A 12,534-nucleotide genomic window follows, 5' to 3' on the forward strand; every position below is an offset into this window, starting at 1 on the left:
CAAATGCTTTGAGCCACCAATTCAGCTATGGCGTGTCGCTTTATTCCCAATTTTAAAGCAGACAAATATCGCTTGGGATCAATGCTAATGGTGGCTGTGAAACTGTGAAACTTCACACATCCTTGCAGTTCATTTCGCGACTCGCTCACTCTTTTTGAATTGCATGTACCTACCTACCCATCACTTTGAACTTGCATGCAGTAACTCCTCTGCCATAGCATCAGGCCAAAGGTTTCCAGCAGATTTGAAGTGAAACAACACACGAAGCCCTTCATCTTCAAGGAGATAAGCTCCCAGGGAAAGCAACAGTGGCAGTGGTTCAGCTACGGCTCAACTTCAAATGCTTGGCCCGTTCACGTCTGCTAGGCCTCTCAGTGTTGACTCCTTTCACAAAGAAGTGAAGCCTGACTACAATGTAAAACTTTACAATTTCCTTGGAAAGATCTTCTGCGTGAAAATGGCAACCAACCTCTTTGCACAACTTTGTTCTGACCACATCCAGGACATCAAAAATGCTCTCTGAATGGAGCTGGCTTTGGCTAAAGCATTCTGTGAAAAGGTTCTCGAGCTTCAGCACAAAATCGTAGAGCTGAGCAGAAGGGTAGATGAGTCCTCCCTTGTCGCAGTATTTGGTGTATCTTGCGAGCTGAAAGCTGTCATCAGTGGATGGCATAGTTAGAAGGCCAATGCAGCTTTCACATTTTGCCTTTAAGACACATTTTCGCGCTACATAGCCTGCAATGTGAAAAACTAGTCGTGAGTCACTGTTGACTACATGTTGACTATGATCATGACTCGTTTCAGCCTGACCAACCGGCAATTTCACTGTAGTTCCTGCTGGCATACGACGTTGAGGTATCTCAGCGGTATCTTTATTGTCTACATCAAGCAAAAAGGCCAATATGGAATCTTCACAGTTTCCCTGCGATACACATTTCACCAAGCCATAAAATGAAAGGCAGTTTACTATGATTAAAAACTGTGTAGGCGTCCGGTGCTCATTGCTGCCAGATGACTATCTTATGATACCGAAAAGGTTCTCTAATGGGTCTTGGCATAGCTTAGATGTCATCAAGTACTTACCGTATTTACGCGCGTAATCCTCACACTTTTTTTCCCTGGAAATCAACGCGAAGTTTGGGGGTGCGATAATTATGCGGGGAAAATTTTCAAGCAAATGTTTCGGAGTGTTAAATGCAAAGATGAATGGGTGCAAGATCAAGATTGTCAGGTCCGCAATTGTAAATATAACAAAAACATTACTTTCAAGCGTAACTTGCCTTCGTTATGAAAGTACAGGGTGAACGTAAGCTCAAGCTCCTAAAGCACTTTATTTGCCGCGCGCAGCCTCCCCGTCACTACTCGCGTTGCGTACGTCCTGCAGGCAATTCTACTCTTCATCAGAGTCCGTGTCGACACTGGAATCGATGGTTTCTTCATCTTCCGATGCTTCTTCGTCGTCCCACACCAGGTGGTCCTCGGTCGCATCCAGGGCGTTCGAAATTCCTGTTTTCTTAAAGCTTCTGGCCACCATGTTTACATCAATCATCCCCCATGCCTCTGATACCCAGCTGCACAGCAGCTCCACGGATGGTCTTTTGATCTTGCCGCCCGGCGTCAGAGCATGTTCACCTTTGGCCATCCATTCTGCGTACAGCCTCCGGACGTTATCTTTAAATGGCTTGTTCAAAGATACGTCAAGAGGCTGTAGCATTGATGTGAGGCCGCCGGGTGTAACAGCCAGGTCCGTGCGCAGTTCCTTGAACTTCGCCCGAACCGACTCTTGAAGATGGCCCCGAAAGCTATCAAGCACGAAGAGCAACGGAAAAAGAAGTGCTCCCGGTCGCCGCTCCCACACAGTCTTCACCCAGTCCACCATAAGGTCATCCACCCATTTTCTTGGACGCGCATGTATATACCAGGGGGGAGGTTTCCTTTCCTTTCAGGAGGGTCTTCCGCTTGAAAATGACGTACGGTGGGAGCTTCCGCCCGTCCGCCGTCACGCCTAGCATGACCGTGCACCTCTGTTTTTCGGCACCTGTAGTCCTGACGTGCACAGTCCGAGCGCCTGTCTGTTCGACTGTCCTGCTGCTGGGCATATCGAAATTCAGCGGAGTTCGGTCCGCGTTCCCTATCTGGGAAAGCAAGAAGTTTTTCTCCTGCCGTATCCTGATAACGAATCGATGGAAGTCCACTATTTTCTCTTCATAGGCTGCGGGCAGGCGCTGGCAAAGCGTCGTTCGCCTCCTGAGCGAGAGTCCATTGCACCGCATAAATCGTGTGGCCCACCCGTTACTAGTGCGGAAGTCTTGCACCGGGATGCCCTCCTTTCTTGCGATTACGAGCGCCTGGTTCCGTATCAAATCAATCGACACAGCACACCCATCCGCTCGTCGCGCCTTGATATATTCCAGTAAAGAGGATTCGACGGCAGGAAATTTCCCAGTCTTCGGTCCACGGAAGGCCCGGCGCGTCTTACCAGTTGTCTTGAGTTCGTCGTGCTGCCGTCTCCAATACCGGACGCAAAACTCGTTGACGCCGAAATGTCTGCTGGCGGCGCGGTTGCCATGTTCCAAAGCATACTCAATAGCTTTTAGCTTAAAAGCAGCTGTGTAGCTTGCGTAGCGTCCCGTGGCGAAGCGGCACAAAGAGCACAGTGCAACACGCAAACAAGGCAAACGAGGCCTACGAGACACCGGAGAGCTGGAGACACCTTCGCAAAATGGCGTAGCGGTGGTGAGTGGATGAGCGGTAGCGGCGGTGGCAGCGGATGATAGCACAGTACCGCCGCCTAGTAGCACGCGCGCCCAACCATGGCAGTTAGTTGTGGCCGCAGTCAATAGATGGCGATCGATACGACAAGCAGACGGCTCGCGGCAGTAATTTTGGGGGTGAGATGATTATGCAGGGAAAAAAATTTTCCAATTTTTGATAGCCAATGTGGGGGTGCGAGCATTATGCGAGTAAATACGGTATATTTCAGCTTTTCTGTGAGGTAAGTCAGCAATTCTAGAGTGCTTGAAATCGTTACACGAAGACCAGTAGCGGTAGAGTTGCTCATGAACCCACCGTTGCCCTTAGTACGATCTTCCCACTTATCAATGAATATCAAAAATGCTTTCAGCACAGCAACTTGAGACGAGCTTGGCCACAGGGCTTCTGCTGGAAAGCGCGAGGTCATCGCTTGGATCAGCTGGTAGATTTTCCTGCAATAGAAAACAAATATTACATCAGATGCAAAAATAAGAGCTACTAGAGTAGTGCAACTGGGGCCTCTGAAAACCACTGTTTCAACTTGAGGTGGCACTACCATGTACGCCTTGCTCCTATTCTCAACAAAACTGCTAAATTTTCTTCTAGCCAAATAGGAACTTAAACAGCAGAATGCACCTGTAATCAGAAAATGCAGTCATACTTACTTGAAAAAAACTTGAGTAGCAGATATGCTACCACATATATCCTCCAAATCTGTCTTATATAGATGAAGTCCTTGAAGCACCTTTGCACCGAACAGCTGGAAGGCGTACGTGATCCTCATTTTCTCAAAGTTGTTTGGCTGCAGATGGCGTGTTGTAATTTCCGGCATCGCCTTTAATGTCACATTATTAGAATCAATTTTGAAGGCTTGCTTCACGTGATCCATGGAGACCTACAAACCAAGATTAATGAAAATACACAAGTGCGTCGAGTACCCCTTCAAGGTCTCATGTGTTGCTAAAACGCCAGTGCAAAGAGAGAATATATAGTGAAATTTAACTTACGTGACCATCTGGAGTGTTGAATGGACCCTTCAGAAGAGAGTTCCGCAGACACTTGGCCAAATGGGGGAAATCTGACACAAAGAATAGGCTTTTTGAATGGTCCACAGGATGCCTCACTTTGCATTTCACGGAGGATGCACTGCCCCGTATTCCCATTATGCTCCACATCGTCCTATTCCAACTTGCCCCATCACAAGTTATAAAATCGACAAACAGCCCACTGTTCTCAGCCAGTATTGTGGCTTCCGTGATCACTTGAGCAAGTATTCTACCTTTCATGTTGTTCCTGGTGGCAAAACAGCCAATTATTTGGTTCCATTTGCCGACAAATAGGACGAAAAGAATAACCATGCCATGGTCAGAAGGCATATGCTGCTGGTCAGCCGATGTATATCTTCCCAAATCAACAAATCCTTCAATAATACCGGCTTTCTTGACAGATAAATGCTCAGACAGCTTTACTTCATCAATCCCCAAGCCCCCATGCCTCTTGTATGGGTCAATGCCAGCAGTCTTGTCCTTTAGCTGCCTCAAAACAGTGCTATTAAAACCGAATGATGATCGGTAGGAGACCATGTGGCGCTTTAGAGTGGATTTGCTCGGCAAACACAGGATGTTGTTTTTTCTCAGGTGCTCGTACAGCCTTGGACGTTTCATCTTCATCATTATACACTCGAGCATCCACTTTTTAGTGTATCGAGCACCTTTCGCCTTTATCTTCGCAGCTGCAAAACACTGCCTGACAGCTTCCTGCTGTCTAGGTGGAAGATTCGATATTTGTTGCTCTAGAGGATCCTCTTAACGAAGCAGCCTTCTTCTGTATTTGCGAAAGGCTTGATGTTGAGCGCTGCAAACGGTCTGCTAGTCGGCACTTCTTCTGTGCAAGTGTTTTCAGTTTGAGTGCAGCTGAGTGAATGCACTTTCGGGTTCTATTCACTCTAGACCGTAGTGTGAGCAGAACCCGTCTGAAGTACTTGCAAGAGGTGCACTGTCCATCTGAAAAAGTAAAAAAAGGTTGGCTGCAGATCTGAATGCACTGCAAAACTACATAAACTAATCTCCACGTGCTCTGCAACATACGAGAAAAATGTAAATTGAAATATGTCATTACCTACTACTGGAACGGTGGTAAGGCAGCTTCTGCTGAAGTATACCTCATCACGGGTGACAGCGTGGTCCTTAAGGTTCCGAGTCCAGCAATCTCCTGCATATTCATTACAATGCATCGCGCCACGACAGAGATGAAGAGCATCTACTTCTGTCAGAACGTTTACAGCTTCCGCTCATGAATTCACAGGCCTTTCTTTGAATAAAACGCCCCTCAAATACACCGTGCAATGCAGCACTGAGGAAACGGGACGAAAAATGACAACTTTTTCCGACACCACTTCATTCCTTGCATTTAAGACTGACGTGCAGTAAAACGTTGCGGCGTTTTGGCCAGGAAGCGCATTCTTCGTCCAGACGCTGAAGGCACACTCAAGCTTTCTATGTCTTCTCGCTGCAGTGACACGGAAGAACAAGCAAAGGCGTCGGATGGCACAGCGTCAGAGAGACTCTGTTCTGCCAGTTCAGTCACCGAAGTACCGTCAGTGGTAGCAACGCTCGCACCGTCCGCACCACCGGTATCTTGGCGAGAGCTTTCACAAGCTGCTTTGGATGTGGGCCTTTCTTCGTCTCCACCTGACAGTTTTCTCTTGCTGGACTGTCTCGGCTGCGGCATTTTCTTTGACAGGTATTTCGGCAAGTTGGGCAAAAGGGTCGGAATGGCATCAGGTGTTAAAGCTGGCTTGCCACGAGGAATACGAACCTCTTCCCCTTGCACGACGTGGACGTAACCGCGGATGACAAAGCGCGTCTCGCAATGTAGCTCACACACAGCACAACTGTCGTCCAGCTTTTTGTCCGAGCGACGCAGGTTTCTTTCCCACTGTTCCCTCAAAGCAGCCTCCTTCGGCATGCTGAAGAGGGCTACCTTTGGGCCATCTTTCTTGTAAGCATAGCCAGTATTGCAACCCGGCGCGAAGCAATGGTTCTGCCGGCGACCCGTCATTTCTTTTCCCTTACGGAAATCTTAGTTTATCCAGGATGGTACAGCCTCGCCTTGAAGGTTCGTGGGACAAGAAATAATGCCCTAAGCACGCCACAGAATCCTCCACAGCAAGCACAACACATATACAACGCCACGACGACCAAAAAAACAACTCCCAAGCGCGTCACCGTGCGGCGGTGGCTTCAGTGTTTGGAACGGTAGCGGCACCTAGCGGACAAGCGGGAAACTAAAAATTGTCAACATCGGCGGCTTCACTCCGGCCTGTGGAGACGCGGCGCAGTGAGCACACTACCAAATATACTAGTGCACTGTAGCGATGCTTCATCATCACGTCGACGGCGCAGAAGGGAACACTGATCAGTGACGTTTCCTTATGGACCAGAACTCGAGCGCGAGATACTGCGACGGTGTGACGTGCGCTGTTGACGGGAACGTGGCGCCATCTGGCTCTGCCGCCCGGTGATCCTCCACAAGCTGACGATGCGCACTGCCTGCTAAATGTGAAAAGAGCACATCCTTCTTTGGTTTTGGTTTGGTTTATGGGGGTTTAACGTCCCAAAGCGACTCAGGCTATGAGAGACTCCGTAGTGAAGGCCTCCGGGAATTTCGACCACCTGGGGTTCTTTAATGTGCACTGACATCGCACAGTACACAGGCCTCTAGAATTTCGCCTCCATCGAAATTCGGCCCCCACGGCCGGGATCGAACCCGCCATCTTTCGGGCCCGCAGCCGAGCGCCATAACCACTCAGCCACCGTGGTGGCTTGCATCCTTCTTTGGGACCGAAATGAACGCTTATAGAGTGCAATGGCTCGATCAGATCGATTCCGTAAAGCCGCTCTCAGATACATAGAGAGTAGCCTTAAGTGTTGAGTGCTGGGTCGTAGGATGTTTACAGAGAGGCGCAAAGTCATTCGACGCAAAAAGTAGCCAGACCCTCTGGTGGTGTATTTTTGTTTTACTTGCTTTACAGTGCTTTTATCTAGGGCAAACAAGTTGGTTTTGTTAATGTAATATAAAACACAAAAACTTGACGAAACACACCTCTAGTTATTAACACAATTTGTACAATTTGTAGAATATTTGCTCTTTGTCCAATCATCATGCTCCCACTAAGTGATGTCATATCCGCTGCTAAAAACCGCCACTGTATGGTGACACCGTCAGTGCCACGAATTTGTTTTTGCGAGCTAATTAAATATTAAAAACCATAGTATACGTGGTACGACCGATGCTACTAGCATCACTAGCATAAGAAGGCCGTTGTTAGCAAGTTATTACAGCGTGCAAAAAGGTTGTGCACAAGGCCCGAGGATGCGACCCTGGACGCGAAAAAGGTACGGGATGACCTCAAAAGCTGTGAATACCCTAGGCGTTTCATCGACGCGGTAGAACATCAGTTGTCAAAACAAGGAAAACCGGACGCCTGCCCTCCACTCAAGAAACGGGCTTCTGTGCCATATGTCCCGTGTACAAGTGAATGCCCGGCACGTGTCCTACGGGAATATGACGTGCAGGTGGCATATGTCCCGGCCAGAAAGATGCGCCATCAGCTTGTAATGGTGAAGGACACACTGCCAAAGGAAAGATTCCCCGGAGTTGTCTACGAAATCCTCTGCGCAGACTGCAACGGTGTGTATATCGGGGAAACTGGGAACTACCGGCAACGATTACAGCAGCACGCTCGGGACGTAAAAAATGAAAACACTCGCAACAACGCCTTAGCGGAGCACGCCGTCGTGAATGGCCACAAAATTGACTGTGACAAGGCAAGGATCATCGCAACCGAAAAAGTAGCAGCATCACGACTTCATCTGGAATCCCTAATCATACAAACTACGTCACACACGTTAAACCGGAACAACGGTGATCTACACCCGATATAGGCACGCCCCTTGCGCCGATTATTCAATCATATTTAAACGACCCTTGTTTGGTGATGAATTCATTGTGAACAAGGCTTCCGTGTGGAAGCCGAAACGTCAAGAACGAACCTTTTTTCACTAGTCGGCGTCTCTAATTTTTTCAAATGTATGCTCCCGGCCAGACGGGATTTCGTCACACGCTCAATTTCAGCATCACTATAACTCATTCTATGCAACCAACAGGCAAAACAATGCACTGAAAATGTGTTTCAGGACCCCTTTAAAGCATCCACAGCAGCTGGTGGTAAGTCGGACACATAAATAAGATTCCTGGCAGTAGGGCAGCGCTCGTACTTGGTGTTCAACGTCTTCGTAAGAGCACGCGTCTTTGCGATTTTGTGGCCCGCAGGAATGTAGTCATCCGAGGAAACATCTGGCCAGCTATGCATCAATGAAGCATTGTCCCAAATCTGCATGCATCTGATCACGTGTGTGTTTGATCTTCGTATCTCATTCCTGGGCAGAGATGAAAGTAGCACTGTGCTCGTCGCACAGAGTGCCCCAGCTGCACTGTTAGCTGTATGACCCTGCCTGCACATGGTAGCAGCACAAAAGATGGAGCCGACTGTGCTGGCGATGCATACCATGGGACCAGCATGGCCAGCAAGGCTTTCAAAATTCTCAAATCGCTACTCTTAATTTATCCACGACCACAGTAATAGCTCTGCTTTCGACGATAGACATGTCTCGTGCGCACCGCGCTTCTTCCACTTTGGATGCTTGGACGCGCAGGCAATGATTGCCTTCGTAGGCCATTAGTGCGGGCTTGGCCAGTGGTTACTGCTTCGATGCAACCTTTTTGGGCCGACATGTAGTTACCGGGGAGGTATCGTGAAGGTTGGAAGCCACTCTTTGATCTCTGCACTTGATGGAAGCACGACCTCTTCAACTTTGGGGGGAGTTAACGGCACCTCTTAGTTCGCTATAACAGAGAGGTGCGGTTAAAGTTGTTCGTTGTATCTGCGACAAATTGCCATTGACCTTATGCATATTTTAACGGCAGCATCACACCCATTCGTAATAAGCTCATGATGATGATTCTGGATTTTTATGGCGCAAGGGCAATATATTTTCGACTTCACCAGGTGAGGTCGAAGACCAATTTCCCAAGCATTTCACCCTAAACAAGCCCAGCACGAGAACAGGGGAAAGCTTGTACCCATTGTATCACCGGTGGGTACCCGGCGGCACTGGGGATCGAACCCCGCACCTCCCGCATGAGAGGTGGATGCTCAACCACTGCGGTCATTCGTTCGTTCGTTCCTAATAAGTGAGCAGTCATTACATCTGTAGCCATTATAAGAGGGCTCGACTGTAGAGTAATAATAATAATAACAATAATTGGTTTTTGGGGAAAGGAAGTGACGCAGTATCTGTCTCATATTTCGCAGTATCTGTCTCATATTTCGTTGGACACCTGAACCACGCCGTAAGGGAAGGGATAAAGAGCCAAAATTCGTAACATAAAATTTTGTCAAAAACGTGCACAAGAGAAGCCCAATCTAGTCAGTGAATGGATGGTGACTCAAGCGATCCTTACTGGAGAAACAGGCAGACCTTTTCCGAAGTTTTAATGCCATTGCAAAGGCAGCACTCACGGTGGTTGGCGAGACCACAAAAAAAAACGAGTGCTGCTTCAAGGGTTCAGCCTTCGTTTTCATGGGTTGTGGTGGAGCAGTTACTGCCAGCAAAGGAAGGTGCAACACAGCGGGTCGAGAAAACTGAATGCAGGATATCAGTAGAGAACATATTATGGCCACAATGGCCTCTTTTTTCATTAATTAATGAGGCAGGGGGTGCACTCACGGGGTGTTGCGGCAGGAGGCCCCGTCGACGTTGTCTGCCGGCATGTGTCCCCTGCGTCGGTCCTCCTTGACCGCCTCGAGCTCCAGGTACTTGAACACATGCACCTGGCCACGCCTGCACAACTGCACACACCCACGGGAGCATGTTTTCCTCCACTCACAAACATGCTTGCAATTCTCCATCATTTAAAAAAGGCAACTAGCACAGCGCTCAAGTTAGCGATGGCACATGCATAACCCAAGGGGGGCAAGCTGTCCAGCTGCCAGCACTGTCAGCTCCTCAACTCAACTGTGCATGCTTATCCCCTTAAAGGGGATAAGCAACCTCTGTAAAGATGTCCAATAAAGATGAATGAATGAATGAAAAAGACAACTCCATTGTAAATATTTAAAGGCACCAAAAAAACACGCACACACAAGAGAAGACAATGCGACAATGGGATGGGCACTCTGTCCTGTTGTCGTCTCTTGTGCGCATTTTTTGGCACCATTTAAATATTTACAATGAACAGCTACCAACTCTCCCAACAAGTTTTCCTAAGCAGTCCATTTGGTACACAGTCGATCACACTTGTCTAGAGCGCTCGAGCGGTGTGCTACGGAGGATATTAAGTTAAATCTTATTGCAGCTGCTTTCCTGGGGGTAAGGTGCCTGTGCGGTTCACATGTCTATTAGGCTGCTCTCCAGCGCAAGTATTCTCAGTGAAAGTGAACACCTACTTTAGAATTTCGCTTTATTTCCGCCGGACGGCACCACCTGAGCGCTCTAGACAAGTGTGATCGAGTACGCACTTCTATGTGTGTCATCTAGGCGCTCTGTCCCAATGTCTTTCCTTGCTGTGTTTTTTGAAGCCTGTAAATATTCATAATGAACAACTACCAACTCGCCCAACAAGTTCTCTGAAAACAACTCAGTGCAATTTTTGTTCTTAGCAACAATCCATTCTGTGGCTCTTCATGGCTATGTCGATGTTTGTCCAGCAGCAAAAGAGGCATTTGCTGCTGAGAAAATTAGGTTTAAAATGGAACATTTTTTACATTTTAAAAACTCGTGACCTAAAGACTGAGAAGGACTCAGTGACCTCCATTTTGGAAGTGAATGGCAGCATAGCCTAGCCTCTGGGATCTGTGCCTATAAATTGTCTCAACACTACTGCACCTATCTTGGAAGAATGACCAAAGGTGGTGACACCTCCATTTCAGTTTATGAACCTTTTCAAACTTCATAAGCCCAGTTTTCAGTACATGCAATCTCTCTGTCGTTATCGTGCAGTAACTTATCAGTGCAGGCCCACTTTAATATGTGCTGAGTGTTTCTTTAAAGGGACACTGAGGAGAAATTAGTTGGCTTGTATCGATAGAATAAAAAAACACCCCTCTTTCTGAAAACAAAGCTCTTGTAAGGTAGAAAAGAGCAAGAACTGAAATAGAGGTATCGCCGCCACACCCCAATCTCACAAGCACAAGCGTGATGATGAAATAGGAGAAAAAAATCTCAGAGACTGCCAAACATGAATGAAGGTTGCATGCTTTATCAATATTGAAATATATACCGTATAAACGTGAGTAATGGCCGCACCCTGCTTTCCCGAAGGAAATATTTTTTTTAAATATCCACATAAGGGTCACACACAAACTTTCCACGACCCACGCAGGAAGAGCCTTCGAAATGCATATACGCCATGACCTCCATGGCCAGCTCCGGCTGCGAGCAACGGTGCGCTTGATTGCGGAGGTGACACATGCACACAGGACGTTCCAGGTGCCGCCCACGGATGGCACCCGAGGCCGTGGCTCATCATCATCGTCATCAGCTTATTCGTCCGCCGTAAGCTCCCGCTATCTATATCGGCGTCAGTATCGCCAGCTCCAGCCTTTTGTGGCTGTCAAAAGCACAGGAGTTGTGGTAGCGTGTTCATTCACCGTTGTTGTGGCTCTCGCGTGCTGCCGCCAAGCGTTAGTTTCAGCACAATGGCCAAGCACCTTAATAGCTACACGACTGGGAGTTTGCTATCGAACACGGCAAGAGTGCGGAGGGCAGGAAATTCGACTTGGCCGAGAAGTGCATCAGAAGATGGTACAACCTAAAGGATGCATTGAGGGACAGAAACTGCAAAAAGCACGCTTTCCGAGGCAAGCCGTGCAAGTTTCCCGAACTGGAAGAACAGCTGCTCTGCTAAGCGATGAAAGCACAGAACAACGGCTAAGCTTTGACAGCGGACGTGCTGCACAACTTCTTGTGAGACGAGCATGCAGCGCAGCCCAGCACCAGCTCGGAGTCTGAATACACCACGAGTGGCGATTAAACGTAGAATGAATGCCGCTGACTTCCTGATTGGTGTGCTTTTAGTATTTTTTTTTCACACATCGCGTGTATGAGCCGCACCCTGAAAATAGGCCCTTAAATCTGCACAAAAAGTGTGGCCCTTACACATGTTGACACTAAGTTTTGTTTTGAAACCACCAGTGCACTTTTATCACATGAGGAAGACTGAAGAAAGGCAATCTGAATGTTGGAAGTCAAAGAAAACCTGTAATTGGCGGCGAAACAGGTGGCCAGCTGAGTTTCGGTATGTTACCGGGTGCTTCACGGCTATGTGTTCTGCGTGCCCACATATATTTCATTATCCACCTCGATTTACAAGGGCGGAGCAGCAGAGGACCTCTTAGTGCCTCCCTAAGTGCTCCTCGAACGAAGCTGCCGACTCCTCGGCGCTAAGACCATCTTGCCAGACCCGCTGCCTTAGCCCTCAAAAGCATCGCACGCTGTGTGGGATGGATTGAGGTCACCAAATGCAGGCCGCAGTTCTTTGTGAGAACTTCACTGTCCGAATCAGGGATGGGGTCCATCGTAACACTGGTGCAAATGTAAACAAAGAGACGATGGCTGATAGAAGCCTTCTACGTCCGGCGGGCAGTAGTTTTCATTTCGGCTGCAGCTAGGCGAAAGCACAGCGTTCGCTGACAGTAATTACGGAGTCAACATTTTG

At 48.2% G+C, this 12,534-nt stretch overlaps 1 protein-coding gene across 10 annotated transcripts in view; it reads right to left on the minus strand.

Annotated features, from left to right (window-relative positions):
• The window catches only part of Lrch (Leucine-rich-repeats and calponin homology domain protein), a 314,440-nt gene that overhangs the window by 228,810 nt on the left and 73,096 nt on the right, over positions 1-12,534 (minus strand). For all 10 annotated transcript variants that reach the window (XM_077657196.1, XM_077657188.1, XM_077657195.1 and 7 more), the window contains exon 5: positions 9,546-9,667. In XM_077657196.1, the coding sequence (XP_077513322.1) occupies positions 9,546-9,667 (122 nt within the window). The remainder of the gene's footprint in view (positions 1-9,545; positions 9,668-12,534) is intronic.

The sequence above is a fragment of the Amblyomma americanum genome, chromosome 3, assembly GCF_052857255.1.
Source record: "Amblyomma americanum isolate KBUSLIRL-KWMA chromosome 3, ASM5285725v1, whole genome shotgun sequence".
Lineage (NCBI taxonomy): Eukaryota > Metazoa > Arthropoda > Arachnida > Ixodida > Ixodidae > Amblyomma > Amblyomma americanum.